The 17,771-nt window shown below is 45.5% G+C and overlaps 1 protein-coding gene across 2 annotated transcripts in view; it reads left to right on the top strand.

Annotated features, from left to right (window-relative positions):
* The window catches only part of INTS9 (integrator complex subunit 9), a 71,259-nt gene extending 54,163 nt beyond the window's left edge, over positions 1 to 17,096 (top strand). For both annotated transcript variants that reach the window (XM_067556184.1, XM_067556183.1), the window contains 3 exons: positions 12,395 to 12,493; positions 14,943 to 15,080; positions 16,452 to 17,096. In XM_067556184.1, coding sequence (XP_067412285.1) covers positions 12,395 to 12,493; positions 14,943 to 15,080; positions 16,452 to 16,628 — 414 coding nt within the window. In that variant the 3' untranslated portion in view covers positions 16,629 to 17,096. The remainder of the gene's footprint in view (positions 1 to 12,394; positions 12,494 to 14,942; positions 15,081 to 16,451) is intronic.
* The last annotated feature ends 675 nt before the right edge of the window (positions 17,097 to 17,771 follow it).

The following is a 17,771-nucleotide window of genomic DNA, read 5'->3' as shown; positions in this document are numbered from 1 at the left end:
CACATTGCAGACCACAGAACCTCACCCACCCACTCCTGTAATAGGCCCACAACATCTGGCTGAGTTACTGAAGTCTTCACATCTTGATTCAAGTTACAGAGAATCCACCATTTACTCTAGTTCAAACCAGCAAGTGACTTGTGCCCCCACTCTTTAAATGAAGGCAACCTTTCCTCTCCTCTTCCGCCAGAGTCTCAGCCAGTCTGACCTGAGTGAAAATTCCTTACCAAACTCAAATACGATGATTGGTCAGACGCTGAGCATGTGGGCAAGATGCACCAGCCAGACACCTGGGAAATAATTTTCTGTAAAGCCCTCCCCATTCAGTGACCCATCTCTGGCTGTTGAAGATATTTGCTAATAGCAGTCACAGATGGGCCACGTGCCATTATGAGGCAATCTCATCATACCATCCCCTGTATAAACTTATCAAGCTCAGTTTTGAAACAAGTTAGGTTTTTTCCCCCCACTACTCTTGGAAGCCTGGACCAGAACTTCACTCTTCTGATGGTTAGAAACCTTTGTCTAATTTCAAGCCTAAATTTATTGATGGCCAGTTTGTTCTTATGCCAACATTGGCCCTTAACTTAAATAACTCCTCTCCCTCCATGGTGTTTATCCCTCAGATATATTTATAGAGAGAAATCATATCTCCCCTCATCATTTGTTTTGTTAGGCTAAAAAACCAAAGCTATTGAAGTCTTCTCTTGTAAGGACAATACTGTTGGAAAAGCAGCGAATGTCATTCTGTGATGTGTTAGCAGGAGTGTTGTAAGCAAAACATGAGAAGTAATTCTTCTGCTCTACTCAGCATTGATAAGTCCTCCGCTGGAGTACCGTTTCCCATTCTGGGCACCATGTTTCGGAAAGATGTGGACAAATCGGAGAAAATCCAGAAGACAGCAACAGAAATGATTAAAAGTCTAGAAAACGACCTATGAGGAAAGATTGAAAAATTACACTTGTTTAGTTGGTAGTAGAGAAGACTTAGGGGGGCATAAGTGTTCAAGTATGTAAAAGGTTATAGAGGAGGAGGGTAATAAATTGTTCTCCATATCCTCTGAGGATAGGATAAGAAATAATGGACTTAAATAGCAGCAAGAGAGATTTAAGTTAGACATTAGGAAAAAACTTCTAACTGTCAGAGTAATTAAACACTGGAACAAATTATGTAGGGGGTTGTGGAATCTCCGCCATTGGAGGTTTTTACGAACAGATTAAACAAACCTTGTCAGAGATGGTCTAAATAATATTAGGCCTGTCTCAGTGCAGGGGACTGTACTAGATGACCGATCGAGGTCCCTTCCAGTCCTACATCTCTGAATCTCCATTCTGCTGATCATCCTAGTAGCCTTCTCTACAACTGTTGCAGTTTGGATTCATCTTTCTTAAACAAGGGAGACCAGAATTACGCATGGTATTCCAGATGAATACGACTTATGCTGTAACATTTTTAATCAATGTATTAATAATAGGTGACCTGTATTCTAACAGACAGGGTGTTAAAATATTTTGACAATCTAATCAGCACAAATGTGTCCTTGGTTCGAAAGTGAGGCTTTTTACCAGCAGGCTATGTAGCCCCAATGAAATTGCTTTAAAAAAAGGGTCTCCTTTTCATTGGAGGAAAAACAATACTTTTAGTGTTAACAGAGGATGCAGAACTACAGGAAGGAACTGTACCTGAGTAACAAACATCAATAAGCCTTGCTCGCCACTACCACCACCACATCATCTGTATCCAATTTGTGCCTGAATTCAGTTTTGTGAGTATGCATCCCCATGCTGAGATTATCCCTGGAGTCGAGGATGGGTTTTTAATTGAAAAATGAACTCTCAGATGCAACTGCACTATGGCATGTGTGTTTGTTTGAGACATTTGCATATTTATTGGATCCTGTTAAAGCTGTGGCTAGTAAAATGTGACATATGTTCAGGGCTGTGACCAAAACAAATCTTGTGTTACCAGGGTGATAATTCATCCCTTACACAGAGAGCCAGGACAAGGCTAGGCAGCATTTAAATTCTACTTTGAAGCCCTGAGACTTCACTTCAAGCCTGAGGGTTTAAGTGGGACTTAAGTGGTACCTATTCTTTGTCCTGGCTCTGCTCGGGGGGCAAGATCACCCTTCTCTGAAAACAGTGAGGCTAACCGTAGGGTGAATCCTGCAAAAAATGTTCAGACATTCCTCTATTTTAAATAAATTCATTTCAGAAAGAGGAAGGATGGTCAAGTGGTTAGGGCACTAGCCTGGTACTGAGACCAAGGTTCAAGTCCCTGCTCTACCACAGACTTCCTTGGTTGACTTGGGCAAGTCACTTGGTCTCTCTCTGCCTCAGTTCCCCATCTGTACAATGGGGATAATAGCACAGCCCTCCCTCACAGGAATGCTGGGAAGTTAAACATGCTAAAGATTGTAAGGCTCTCAGATACGATGTTGATAGGGACAGAGAACTGTCTGAGAGAGAGAGAGATGTTAGCTCTGTTCGTTTCCCTTGAATATTCTAGTCAACAGGCTTTTTGGCAAGAATGTTTGCAGCAACTGCCATTTTTCTCTTCCAGCAAATATCACTAAATATAAAATTTCTATTCGCACCAGAAACCTGATTCAAAGTTATTACTCGACTCAGGGAAAGGAAACGTCCTGTGTGACCAATCAGAACACGCTGAGTTTTAAGGCATGGCTACCAAATGCTTGCAGCCAACTACTCGTGAGCAGTGCTCAGGCTGAAATAGGTTCATGTGAAACATCTGTCCTAGTTTTGAAACACACCTGGCTTCAGGGAATCCTGAATCTTTGCAGAATATTTGTAAACAGAAAAGAGATCAATGGGGAGAAAAGAGGCCCATCAGAGAGCTAATGGGCAGGATCCCCTGGGAGGCTAATATGAGGGAGAAAGGAGTCCAGGAAAGCTGGCTGTATTTTAAAGAAACCTTATTGAGGGCGCAGGAATAGACCATCCCGATGTGCAGAAAGAATAGCATATATGGCAGGCGACCAGCTTGGCTTAACATAGAAGTCTTCAGTGAGCTTAAACACAAAAAAGAAGCTCACAAGAAGTGGAAGTTTGGTCAGATGACTAGGGAGGAGTATTAAAATACTGCTCGAACATGCAGGAATGAAATCAGGAAGACCAAAGTGCAATTGGACTTGCAGATAGCAAGGGACATGAAGGGTTTCTACAGGTATGTTAGTAACAAGAAGGTGTGGGCCCCTTACAGAATGGGAGAGGCAACCTAGTCACAGATTACGTGGAAAAATCTAAAGTATTCAATGCTTCGTTTGCAAGGTCAGTTCTCAGATTACTGCACTGGGCAGCATACAATGGGGAGGTGGTGTGCAGCCCTCAGTACTGACAGAACAGGTTCAGGACTATTTAGAAAGGCTGGACATGCACAGGTCCATGGGTCTGGATGCAGTGCATCTGAGGGTGCTGAGGGAGTTGGCTGATGTGATTGCAGACCAATTGGCCATTACCTTTGAAAACTCGTGGTGATTGTGGGAGGTCCCAGATGATTGGAAAAAGACATATATAGTGCCCATCTTCAAAAAAGGGAAGGAGGGGGATCCACGAAACTACAGACCGGTCAGCCTCCCCTCAGTCCCCGGAAAAATCATGGAGCAAATCTTTAAGGAATCCATTTTGAGGCACTTGGAAAAGAGGAAGGTGATCAGAAACAGTCAGCATGGATTCACCAAGGGCAAGTCATGGTCTGACCAATCTGAATGCCTTCTATGATGAGATGACTGACTCTGTGGCTGTGGGGAAAGCAGTGGACGTGATATACCTTAACTTTAGCAAAGATTTTGATATGATCTCCCACATACTTCTTTAATCTGCTGATAAGAATAATGGGTTGGATGAATGGCCTATAAGCTGGATAGATCATCAGGCTCAATGGGTAGTGATCAACGGCTCAATGTCTAGTTGGCAGCCAATAACAAGCGGACTGCCCCAAGGGTCGGTGCTGGGGCCATTCTTGTTCAATATCTTCATTAATGATCTGGAGGATGGAGAGGATTGAACCCTCGGCAAGTTTGCAGGTGACACTAAGCTGGCGGAGGGTAGATACCCTGGAAGGTAGGGATAGGATACAGAGTGACCTAGACAAATTGGAGGATTGGGCCAAAAGAAATCTGATGAGGTTCAACAAGGACAAGTGCAGAGTCCTGCACTTAGAATGGAAGAATCCCATGCACAGCTACAGACTGGGGACCGATGGGCTAAGCAGCAGTTCTGCAAAAAAGGATCTGGGGGTTACAGTGGACAGAAAGCTGGGTATGAGTCAACAGTGTGCCCTGGTTGCCAAGAATACTAATGGCATATTGGGCTGTATTAGTAGGAGCATTGCCAGCAGATCGAGGGAAGTGATTATTCCCCTCTATTTGGCACTGGTGAGACCTCATTTGGAGTATTGTGTCCAGTTTTGGGGCCCCACTACAGGAATGATGTGGACAAATTGGAGAGAGTGCAGCGGAAGGCAATGAAAATGATTAGGAGGCTTGAGCACATGACTTATGAGGAGAGGCCGAGGGAACTGGGCTTATTTAGTCTGCAGAAGAGAAGAATGAAGGGGTATTTGATAGCAGCCTTTAACTGCCTGAGAGGAGGTTCCAGGGATGTTGGAGCTAGGCTTTTCTCAGTGGTGGCAGATGACAGAAGAAGGAGCAATGGTCTCAAGTTGCAGTGGGGGAGGTCTAGGTTGGATATTAGGAAAAACTTTCTCACTAGGGGGGTGGTGAAGCACTGGAATGGGTTACCTAGGGAGGTGGTGGAATCTCCATCCTTATAGGTTTTTAAGATGTGGCTTGACAAAGCCCTGGCTGGGATGGTTTAGTTGAGCTTGGTCCTGCTTTGAGCAGGGGATGGGACTAGATGACCGCCTGTGGTCCCTTCCAACCCTAATCTTCTAGGATTCTATGAGATGGATAAATTGGTCTTTATGAATAGTTCACCCAGTTTGGGGACCAAATAGGAACCCAGGCGATGGTTCTGGAAAGGACCTTTTGGCATGTCTAGTCTGTTGCCTGGCACTTGCGTGGGGGTACAGCCTGTGCAATATTTCTCAAACTGTGCGGTTGACCTTCCTGAGAAGGATCCAGCCTCTTCAGTGAGACTCTCCAACTAGCCATGGGGAGGAAGAAGGGGAGTTGAAATTATTGATCAAGTCTCATGCAAAGTACCAGCACAACTCATCCCCTTTTTGGCACCCTCAGCAGAGACCAAGAAACTGAATGGAGCATGGAGACTCAATTCCCAACTTGTGCCTAGAGCTGGTCCCTGGAGGTCAGGTTTGAAGTACACTGAAAGGGGATGGGATGTGAGGAAGCTTGCTCTGTTGACAGTCGACCAGCGGGTAGAGGGCTTCAATCCCCAGAGGAAGGATAGCCTTATGGCTAAGCTACTTGGTAGGGGTGGGGGAGATCTGGCTTCTTTACCTAGCTCTGCCACAGCTTGGGGCTTGTCTGCGCAGTTTTGTACTGTTTTAACTGTATCTGTTTAGAAACTAGTATAGTTTTGAGGCACAAGTCCTAGCGTGGGTGTCAGTAGTACCACTGTAAAAGTGCTTTTATTGGTATAGCTTTGCCCACATGGGGGCGAGGGGGAGGGGTTGTGAAAGAGAGATTTAACTATATTGGTATAAAATCTCACCCCTGGATAACATTCTGAAAATTAATAGAAAACCCGATTAATAAAGGGTGTCAATAGGGCATCCTTCCCCAGCACTGAAATATTGAGATCAAATATCATAGAAAAGATTTTGTTCATTCTCGGAACGAACGTAATGCTGCTGAAAGGTGCTGACTTGACCGTACTAAAGACTGAATCATTTGGCTAGCCACACAAGTGCTTCTGCTGTAGGGGTTGACATTCTCCCGCTGCATTGCCAATGTTCTTCCACCCGGACCTAGCACAACCATATGGTGGCATGGAAACAGAATTCTGTCTCCTTGGTCCATTCAGTCTTTGGCCTGTGAGTTTTGCAATAAGGGTGCCAGTTGCCACTAACCCCAGCTCAGTCAGGCTATCAAAACCCTGACATCTGTAAGAGTGTAATCTCTCCTTCTTTGTGTTAACAGCCGTACCTTCTAGTGCTACTGACCTCCAAGGATCACTGTAGTCTTCAAATACCTGGAAGGAGGGAAATTGCCTGCTGTGGCATGTATTTGTTTCTCCACCACCCTTCCCCCACCTTGACTTAATATCTCCGAGAACTGCCCCACTCCACCTTTCAGGTTTTGTCATAGCCCCCTGCCTTTATGATCCTGGAGAAAAAAACCAGTGTGTTGCCCCGTTATTGTGCAAAGGAGTATTAGTGAGCTGGTGTGGAAAAGAGTTCATCTGTGCACAGGGAAAAATGTATTTCAACCAGGATTTATGGGTACTATCTTCCTAGCCATGTGGAAGATCACAGTGTCAGAAGGTGGCTGCAACTTCCCCATCTGCTGGGAGAGCCGTGCAGGGTCAACACCACACAAATAGTGGTCCCTGTATGGTGGAAAATCTCAAGCGAGGATGTAAGTGGCAACACCATCTCCTTGTCTTGTGGTGAATACCAACACCCCTGGGCTGCAGGGGGCTGGACTGCCCAAGAAGGGGTATTTTACAGTTCCCTGAATCAAAATTGTGAACCCAGCCTGTTTATCTTTCAAAACACAACTTAAACCAAAGAACAAACAATGAAGCCTGCTCCACAAAACACCAGTGTGTAAATGTCTGTCAGCCTTTTCCCTCTAGTACATTAACTTCCATAGACTTTCAAACTGCACAAAAGGTGTATCCAAATTTGTCTTCTGGTGCCTTAGCTCTTTTTAAAACTAAAAAAAAACTGACTCATTATGGTCCCGGTAACAATAGAATGGCTTTAGTGATGTGTGTGATGAAAGTGGGCTTTCTGTTAAAACCGCTTTCCTCCGCATCCCCACCCAAAAAAACCCTAGCTAACCTTCATAGGGTCGGATTCTGCTCTGTTACATAGATGTGCAGTCAGTGGAGTTACTGTATATTGAGATCACTTTAACAGAGAGGAAAATCTGGCCCAGTAAGACTTTTAGATATTAATGAGATTTACACTCAGTACAGCCTTTGTTCAAAAAGTTTAACTCTCCAGAGGCACCAGGCTAGGCCTGTCTCTCCAGAGTATTATGGAAGCATTTTCACTTTGTTTAACTCATCTGTTCCTTTGAGCACCTGCATGTCACTTGAAAAGGGCAGCTTACTGGAAATTGGTTAGGCATTGTCTGTTCGCAGCAGAATGAGCGGGAAAGTGGAAAACCTCTTCTGGAGCAAACAGATAAATTGGAACAGAAGCCTCTGAGCAAACAGTGTGATTCTAGTGTAATTACAGTTTGGACAATGGCGTGTATCACATGACTTCAGCAGGCTGTCTAATTGAAGGAGGGCTGTTTGTTTTTAAAATACTCTTCTATTGTAAAGCTCTTTAGGGTAAGGACCAGAGCTACCTGGATATGAGTGTGCACCATCTAGCACAATGGGGTCCTGACTTTTGTTGGGGTCTCTAGTCGTGCCACAGCCTTAGCTGACTTCCCCTTCCTGGACACTCGCCAGGCTGCTGTGCCGCCCCACTCACCACATGACCCATTTGCTCTTAAGTGTCCCTTTGTTTGGGTGGCTCAGGCCAAGTGACAGAGTGAGATCAGTAAGGTGCGGTGAGTCTCAGACTTTGTTCCACTGAATCTTATCCCTTCTGGGTAAACCTTCCTGTGTGCTCTGTTGTTTAGACCAAGAATTGTTCCACTTGCAGAATCTGGGATAAAAGGGGAAGGTATTGGCTTGAAATTCACCACTCAGCAGCTGAGTCTAACAAATCTCTATTAAGGCAAAACGCTAGCAAGCAATGATCAGTTACAAGTGGGAGGCACATCAGGATGCTCTGACTGCAGTCTCCTCCAGCACTGGACGTGTGCGTGTGTAAAAAAATAAACTTTTCATTATCTCTCTTTATACATATGCATTAGTCTTTCATTTCTCTTAACTCGTACTGACAGGGGAGGAGAGTTTTCTGCTCGTTCAAACCAGTTTCCTCTAGCTTTGTGCTTACTTTAATTTTTGTCTTCCCCTCAAACGTAATTACTCTGCAAGGTCTTGCAGATGTTCAGCACTACTTATGCTGAACTGTAAAACTATTAAATCACAGCAGTCTTCTGTCAGGCCTAAATAATAAACAATTAGGGAGGATGCTAACTTTATATTGATGCAACTTCTAGGTTAAAATGTTTGAAGTGTGTCTTGTGCCTGGAATGGCCCTGAGGAGTATCTTGGCCCTGTGCTTATCTGAGCTGAGGAGCTATTCTTCTGGCACTTTACTCGGTGGGTGGGTGGGTGGGGGAGTAGAAGTGATTGGCCAATAACTAGCCAAAAATTGACTACAAAAATTTATCCTCAATCATTGTGCAGCCCCTCATTGCCTTCGGTGGGATTCTGTCTGTGAACTGAAGGTAGTGCATGGCCTGAACTGAAGTCCAGTGATCGCTTCACCTGAGGAAGGACTTAGTAAACAATTTAGGATTTGGCCGTAAGCCCACATGCTCTTATCTTCCATGCCAACAGCTGTGGTTTGGCCATCAGCAATGTTTGGTATGCCAGATCCTGTTCATTGGTGGAAAATACAATCCAAAGTGAGAGTTTTAGCAGCAGGGTGCACTAAGAAACTTATTTACCCTACAAGAAGTTGCATTGACATCTACATGTAAATATCACAGTAGTGAAACTTCCAAAAACAGATCTCCATGCCAATCTCCTAGGGTGTGGGGCTGCACTCTGGTGTGATGCTGGCAATTTTAATCTTTTATCAGTAGATCCTCTTTGGTAAAAATTTAAACTGAAACAGACCAAAACACAAAAGTAAAGAGTGTGAAACTAAAACAGCTAAAAATTGCAGCAAGCCAGAATCAAACCTGCCCCCTCTTGAGCTAAAATGTTGATGACAATCCCCAGTGCTACAATAGCATTTAGTCTTCCTGAACCTCCAGCAGGGTGAAAATGGAAGGAAATCAGAACACCACCAGTGTTTTAATGTTAGTACCACCACTCAAGTGCTCATCTGTGTGTAGGGGACTGATTGATGTAATGCTTGTGCTTGGTGTTGTGTGTCTGTTTTCATGGCTTCCACAATGCTAGCTCATGACACTAGGGTTGGAGTAATGACTGGGAGGTAGAACTTTCCTGCTTGTTGCGTCTCTGGATGTGATGTAATGACCTTCTGTTTGGATCACTGAACTTCACTGCTAAGAATTGGCCAACTCTAGATAAATGTAATGCTTAATTTTTGCCGGGGCTCAGCCTCTGGGCGTGCAGCATCAGTTATGAATGTAAAAAATTGCTTGAGCCCCAGCGCCTTTTTAATTGCAAATTAAGCCTTGGATAAATGGGAGCTCTTATCTTAGAGAAAGTAAACATGAATGCCTGCTACAGCCAGTTGTTGACTGTTAATGGCTAAAGTGTTGCAATTTACTGTCCACGCCATTAATACCCAAATAGATAGGAATAGCAGAGTGCTTCGGTGACAGAAGAGTCACTCTTAGAACTTTCATCCAAGGCAGCTCTTTGATTTAAGAATCACTTTCCTTACAGGATATGTCATTTTTCACTGTGTTCTTTGTTAAAGCCAGTTCTGTATCGATTCCACAGTGCAAAGGGGGCAGGGAGAGAAAGTGCCTTCAATTATTTCAAAGTGCAGTGCATTACACCACTGCAAGCATAGCTATTTTTAACTCTGAAGCCAAATCTGAAGCTGTGACTGCCAACATGCTACCTTTCTTTTACATTTTGCTACTGAGATCTGTGTGAGTGTATTGTTTTCCAGTGGAAAACATCAATCCATCTCTTGTTAAGCCAGGTGTTCTCAAACTTCTTCATAGCCTGGGCCCACGTCTTAATCGTGACATTGGGTAAAATTTTCAGAAGTGTTTCGCATTGGCCTAAATGCTTCCATTGAAGTTGGTGGTAAAACTCTCATTGCTTCACTGGGAGCGGGGTCAGGCCAGTGCTGAGTGCTTTTGAAAATCCCACCCATCACCTCTGTTCAAAATTGTATGGATGACAGCATCTGCCACTTGCAACCCCAAAACGTCCTTGCAACAACTACAGCAATTGCTTTCATAGGAAAATGTATAGTACCCGCACCCTTTCACAGTGGGGAGGTGCCGTGGTATAGTGCTGTAAAAACAGTCCCCCTTATTCCAAAGTCTTGCTGTGGACTTGCTGTGTGATCACTTGAAAACGGCAGAGGGACTAGGCTCAGATAAGAGAAATCTAGCGGAGGCTCTGTCTCCAGGAGGCTGAAGTGATAGTGCATGGGATGTGGGGGTTACAACTAAGGGAAAATAGTGAAGAAGATCCCTGCCCCTTCAAGTGAATGGTTATGCTTGCCTCTTGTTACCTCTCTTCACAATCTGGAGTCCCGGCAGCTTCTGAATCCTGAGAACACAACTTTCCATCTTTGGCTGGCTAGGAGTCTGCAGCCTTTTCCATCAGATCCAGATGCGCTCATCCATGCCTTTGGTGCCTCCGCGTTGGATAACTGCAGAGTGCTTTGCTGAGGCTACCCTTGAAAACCAAGTGGAAAATACCCATTCCTTTAGCGCTGTTTCTGGCAGGGAACATCTATAACATCTGTGCTCCAAAGATGGCATTGGCTTCCAGTTTGCTGGTGCAAGTCAAGGTGTTTTGCTCTGATCTATAAATGGGTTTATGGCTTGGGGCCGGCGTATCTTAGAGCTGTCTTTCTCTGCACCTTGCTCACCAGCATGTGACAGTCAAGATGGTGCTGACAAGTCCTGGATTTGGGCCCCCCACTACAGAAAGGATGTGGACAAATTGGAGAGAGGGCTGGAGCACATAACTTACGAGGAGTAGCTGAGGGAACTGGGCTTGTTTAGTCTGCAGAAGAGAAGAATGAGGGGGGATTTGATAGCAGCCTTTAACTACCTGAAAGGGGGTTCCAGGGAGGATGGGGCTAGGCTGTTCTCAGTGGTGGCAGATGACAGAACTAGGAGCAATGGTCTCAAGTTGCAGTGGGGGAGGTCTAGGTTGGATATTAGGAAAAACTTTTTCACTAGGAGGGTGGTGAAGCACTGGAATGGGTTACCTAGGGAGGTGGTGGAATCTCCATCCTTAGAGGCTTTTAAGGTACGGCTTGACAAAGCCCTGGCTGGGATGATTTAGTCAGGGTTGGTCCTGCTTTGATCAGGGGGTTGGACTAAATGACCTCCTGAGGTCCCTTCCAACCCTAATCTTCTATGATTTCATAGATTTGTTCATCTAGAGGCTGATGGCCATGCCCTCAGCTCAGGAATTCACTTCACCAACCACTGGGTCTGGTAGGTCCTGAGTTTGCCAGCCCATTCTGCAAGACCTGTCCGTTTGCTCAGACTTCCCCTGCAGAGATGTGCTGAGAGGGGGAGAGTTTTAGATGGAATGGGGACGTTGCTATACAGTGATGAGTTTTGTATGAGTATCAATATGCAGGTGCTTCATAAAGTAGCACCTGGGGCTGGAGACATATTAATCATCTTTTAAAAATCAACATTTACCATAAACAAGAAAGTTGAACAGTCTGTGACCAGAGGGAGGCTAGAGTGAGTGAGTGCAATTTTCTCCTCCGGTCACTTCCCAGTTACCCACCTTCTGCAAACCTCTGCAGCCACAATGCTGACCATGGAATCATAGAAGATTAGGGTTGGAAGGGACCTCAGGAGGTCATCCAGTCCAACCCTCTGCTCAAAGCAAAACCAACCCATATCCTCCCCCCAAAAACTAGTGCACAATGCGCGATGTTGACTTAAATTCAAACATTTGGTCAAATGTTGACCAAATCTAGATGCTGTGTAAAAACAGGCCTGCATGAAAACCAAGAGCAACAGAAGCAATTACATGCCATTTAACCAACTGATTCCAAACAAATTAAGCTTCCTTTGCATACTTTGCAATCCCGGCACTGCGGCGCTAAGAACCTGAACATGAAACTGACTTTGATTTTTTTTTCCCCCAGTGTCCGAGAAGTAAACAAACAGCACAAGCGATGCAAAATTAGACTTTGACTAATCATAGGGGTTAGTAACGTAGCTAATGCTTTTTAAAATTAGCTGTCTCTTTAACTGTCCATTTCATAAGAGTTGCCCCTGATTACTGACACCCCCAGAGCTGCGTTTCTGAGAGCAATACAAAAGCCAGTAGCACTGAGACACAGACGGGGAAAGAGAGGAGGGGGAATGCCGGGTAGGAGGAGTGCGCTGTCACTGTACTGTGCTCTGTATTTACAGTTCATTAGTTCCTGTTAAAAACATCAGGCTGCCAATTTAAATCGCAGCTGGATTCATGCGAATGTCGAGATTATCACTTGCTAAACAAAATCCTTTGTTTGCTTCAGCTTGCAGATTCCCTGGTGCCCTTGGAGATTAAACCTGGCATTTCCTTAGCAACCGTTTCTGCTGTGCTGCGTACAAAAGACAACAAGCATGTGCTTCAGGTACAGTATGATGAGGACTGGAGTAAACTCTCCAGACACCGGACATCCCTGGCATCTGGGTCCCAGCTCTTCCCATGAGGCAACCCCTTTAACTAGCACCTGTGCCCACACTGCAGCAGATGCTGTCTCCTGCCACAGACTCCTTGACGAATCACATTTGGGTCTGAAAGTGGGCTGCATATAAATCTCTGTGCTTCTTTCATTGGCTGTGGGCCTGGCTGAGATAGAAGGTGGAGAGGGATTATTCATCGGGAAAGGCCACAAATCACATTAGTGTCCCTAATACAAGTATCGTTCAGTCTTTTACTACTCCTTCACAGTTGGTGGTCAGAGAGTAGAAGGTAGATGGCCGTAAAACACAGGGGGTTCGTCCCCTAAACAAATGAAATGCTCTGTTCTCCTGGGGGCAGATGGTGCAGCGCAGCACAGGGGTTAGACTGCGAACTGAGATTCTCCAGTGGTCAGCTGGGGAGAGAATCCTTCCCCATTCAGGCTACAGAGCAGTAGCTCTGCAGCTCCCCCAGCACTGCTTTGTAGAGGGAGGCAATGTCTAGTGGTTCTATGAAGTGGCAGCTCTACTAGTCACCTCTCGTCCATCCCCATGCTGTGCACGTGTGTCCTGGCAACCTGGTGCAGCTCCATTCTATGAGCTTCTGGGATGGGCACCCCCGCACTGCTGCCCTCATTCTGTGCAAAAGGCCGTCCAACAATATGTCCAGAAACAGCGGGCGTGGTGGTCTAGGTACACTTCATCCTGCCTCAGCACAGGTGTGGGGCTGGACTAGATGACTTCTCGAGGTCCCTTCCAGCCTGACATCTATATGCAACCGAGATGTCCACTCCATGCTTTCGTTTACATCTTGGCAGTCTAGCCGCTTCTTTTCTCTCTGGTTCGTGGGCTAGCTGGGCCTGCCCTCCGTTTCTGTACTGTCCTAACTAAACGGTTTTAGAAACAGAGATGGCAAAATTAGTACAGCCCCTTGCGAGGGAAGCAGTTGTCCCAGTATAAAGGTTCTGACATCAAAATAGCCTATTCCCCTAATGAATCCCTCTACAGCATTACAGGACTGTGTGTAGCCAAGGCCGTGAAGCCCTGACCCTGCCCACCCTCACACACGAGAAACATTACAGGTTGGAGTAGTCCCATTGAATTCAAGGAGCCAGTTTGTGCAAAGTCACCCACGTGCAGCTGTGTGGGTGGGATCAGGGCTTCAGCCCGCAACCGCCTTCAAAATCAGAAGTGACGATTCCTACCAAAGGAAACGCAGCAATCTCTTACTTCACATCACCAGCTTTTCAGCTGATATCCCCCAAATACCAGGTGGCAGACACAGCAGAGGAACCTCCTGTACCGAGACAGAGCTGCTGTGAGGCACAGAGAGCTGCTGTAAGCACACATGGTGCTCGCAGACACACTTAATGTCTTAATACTCCTTGTCGTTGGGGCATGGAAAATTCACCCTAATACCTTCTCATCCAAGGGCCAAGTCTGCTAGTCCCGGTGCGAAATACCTATGGTGCCACGTCCCCGGCATAAACCACAACCCCACAGGCACACCCACTTGTTTTACATTTACACATCTTCAGTCCCTGAAAAATCAATTCTGCCAATAAAAATAAAATCACTTCTGAATCTCCATTTAAGGCTGCCACAACTGCTATCCCCTAATGCCCTGCCTCTGCAAAGCAAGTCAGGCAACACTTCCCGGGGTCCTCATCCACACACACCTATAGCAATCCGTGAAAGCTGGGCCCAGGCTCTTTGCAGAGTACATTTGCTGTGCTCCTGAGCTCTCCAGCACCGCCCGCTCCTAAAAGAGCAGGGGCTTGTAAGCAGCTCTTCTCCCCGCTCCCAGCCTGAGAAAAGATCGGCAGCTCAGGGGCTGCCCTGCTTCCCCCAGTGCTTTTCCAGGGCCTTCCTATACAAAATCCCTCCCTGTCCTCCTTATAGATTGGCTAATTTTGTCATGCCAGTGAGAAGCGAATTACTGACTTCGACATTAAAACAGAGACACCCCCCAGAAAAACTAGTTCCTCTCTCTGGATTTGCCAGTGCAGCCTAACTTGTGTTTTCTAGACAGGGACTCCCTCATTTTGTCCCGTATAGCACTGAAAATGTTAGAGGTGCTAAATCAATAATGGCAGACACCTTGAGGCCTGAATTTGCAAGAGCGGGTGCTTAGCACTTTCTGCACATTGGGCTTCTTTAAGGTGTCTCAAGATGGGCCCCCAAGCCTGCCAATTGCTTTTAAAAATCCTGGCCCGCCTTTGATGGTGGGCAGTGGAATCCAGGGTCAGTTTCATCATCATCCCTTCAGAGCTATAACGCCTCCCCTCAGCAGTCAGGGCAAAATACTCTTCCACTCCCCACCACCTCTGACGTGCATGCACCCAACGTTAGTAATGCTGTAATAAGCTGTTCGCTGTCACAGTTCCTTCTTTTCATTAGCCGCCTCCAAAACCTGCACAACCCCCAGCCAGCAAGAAGCGAAAACGGGTGATTGACGACGTGCCAGAATGCAAACCTTTAAAGTCGTTGCTGAGTGGCTCCATTCCCATGGACCAGTTTGTACAGACGCTGGAGAAGGTAATGGCGTAAGTTTCATGCAGCAGGGGAGGTTCAAGTGGACTTTCCCAGATCTCAGAAAGCCACTGCAGTGCTAGCGTAGAGCAGGGAAGAGAATGATCTACAGTGGTCCAAAGGGATATAAAAAGACTAAACAGGGTGAAGTGAAAAAAGACTAGATACTCTGAATATCCGGGTGGGGGTTCTGCTATCTGTGAAGTATCTTCCTAAGGAAAGGGATGGAAGCCCCATTTCCTTGGTCATTTTAAAATGACATTGGACAAATTACTGCAGGATGCCATTGTAAGGAGCCATCCTGCTCTCTGAGGGGGTGGGCTAGGTGGCCTGTCAAGTCTCATTCTGCTCTTCTATCGTATAAATACCTTTGCCCCATACCAAAATTTGAAACTTTCTTGAACTCTGGCTTTGTGCACTGGAAACCTCAGTAATGGTGTCTAGCCGTGGGAGTTTGTTGTAGCTTCACATAGCTCCAGAAGGGATCCCCGCAAACACAGCGATTTTTAACCTGACAGCCTTAAATAATGCAGGAAGCCTCACAGCAAACTAACCTTCCTTCCTCTCTCTTTCTCTGTGGCAATGCAAGTTGTATATCATCCACGGATTTCTGATGGAAGGCAAACTATCAGATGAACAAAGGAGCAATTAAAGTTACTGCATTGATGGAGCACCTCATGTAGTGCTTGGATCCAGGCCTGAAAGAATCATGTGTTTAGCTGTTGGAAGAGGGGACAGGTTCTTGACAGTGATATTTACCCAGGGGTTCAACAGTCGCAGAATGGAACTGTCCTGTTAGAGAACGGAGCAATATCTAGGGGTTAGAACAGAGTACTGGAAGTCAGGGTTTTATTCCTAAAGCTGCCACTGACTTGGTATGATTCTAAGAAAGTGACTGTGTCCACAATTTTCAGAAGGGCCAGTTAACTTTGGGTGCTCTGTTTTTGGATGTCTTGAGATATTTCAGGGCCTGATTCACCAGAGGTGCTGAGCTCCCACACCTGCAGTTGAAGGCAAGGGAGCCACATGTCCTCAGCACCTCTGCAGATCAAGCCCTAGCGATCTAAAGTTGGGCGCCCAAAATGAGTTGGCATTTCTGCAGGTTTTGGCTTTAACCTCCCTGTACCACAGTTTTCCCATCTATATAATGGGGATAATATGTGGTGTTTATCGTAGGAATTTCGGTAGGCATACAACTAATGCTTACAAAGCAGACTGCTACTTACAATAGCTTTCAATCCCACGTCGTCTTGGTGTTCTAGAATTTGAGTGCAGAGTTGTGTCTTTTATGGCCCTTTAATCCCTTTCCCCCCAATCTTTCACTGCAAGTACATTTTGAAATGTCACTATTCTTTCTCCCCGACCCTCTACCTGTAGCATGGCTTCAGTGATGTGAAGGTGGAGGGCACAGCAAAGGGACACATCGTGCTCTTGCAAGAGGCAGAAACCCTCATTCAGATAGAGGAGGATTCAACACACATCATCTGTGACAACGACGAAACGCTCCGGGTGAAGCTTCGGGACCTGGTTCTCAAATTCCTTCAGAAATTCTAGTGCTTCCCAGACGGAGATCCTGCCAGCCTCTCCTCAACGAGGAAAACAAAGCAGGCCTGCGTGATGACGAAACTCCAGAGCACCGGAGCAAATGTGCCCCTGGGATAGCCTCAGAGAGAGCGGGCCTCTCTGATTCATAAACAGCCAGAAAACTTCTCCCTCATGAGGAAAATAGGGGAGTACTTATATATATATTAATTTTAACCAACTTTTTGCAAACTTTTAAACCCATTTCCTTGCTGTAATTTTGGGTTTAGAGCCCCTCAGGCAGTAAGACTTGCAAAATAAAACATATATGTTTTCACCAAAGTAAAATGCTACCTAGAAACAAACATCCCTCCCTGGGTTACTATTAACATCATGGGCCCTGATCATCTGCTTGAAAAAGCACATTGCAGAAGTCTGCCCATGTGGCTGGTTGCTCATTACTGAACCTGAGGGTAGGTTATTAAAAGGTTTTACATTTTACCACATGTGCTGTCTATTTCTTTTGCTCCAGTTGGCTAATTAAACCAGTCAGTTTTATTTTCTGATCCTTTCTGCATTTGCACAATACAGTCATGTTTTCATTCCCACCAGGGGAGATATTTATCATCAGCTGAGGCCATGATATTTAAAAAAAAAATGGCTGCATAAAACTAGTCTCTTAGGTTTGAAGTTAGCCGCTCAAATAAATACCCTGATTTGCCCCCCACTCCCAAAAGGTCAGAGCACTTCATGTTGAAGTCAATGGGAGTTCAGAGAAGTTGAGCTCCTTTGACACTCAAGGTATGTATTTGGGTGCCTAACAATGGATTTAGTAGCGTAACTTTAGATGGAGACTTTCACAGGCACAAAAAGGAGTTAAGACTCCACTCCCAGTGTGTTTGTCTGGTTTGAGCCTTATCAAAACCTCCCTCTTCATCCTGGAAAATACATTAACTTCTTCATTTTATGGCCCGTAGGAGATTAAACAAGGCAAGAGCAGCTCTATAATAAAAAGTGTTTGTTTATGCTAGTGCAATTTCCAAATTGCATTTTCTGTACGTTAAAGCTTCATATTTGATGGTCTGTGGCATCTACACCGTTGCTGGGTGCGTGTCATGGCATGTGTCAAACAGTGTTATTAAGGTGATAAAAACTGGTTACGGTAACATTAATCCT

This window comes from Emydura macquarii, unplaced genomic scaffold, assembly GCF_026122565.2.
Source record: "Emydura macquarii macquarii isolate MOO-44397 ecotype Brisbane River unplaced genomic scaffold, CSIRO-AGI_Emac_v2 contig_1676, whole genome shotgun sequence".
In the NCBI taxonomy this organism is placed as follows: Eukaryota; Metazoa; Chordata; order Testudines; family Chelidae; genus Emydura; species Emydura macquarii.
The sequence above is the reverse complement of the archived record's forward strand: the minus strand, read 5'-3'. Positions and strand labels throughout refer to the sequence as shown.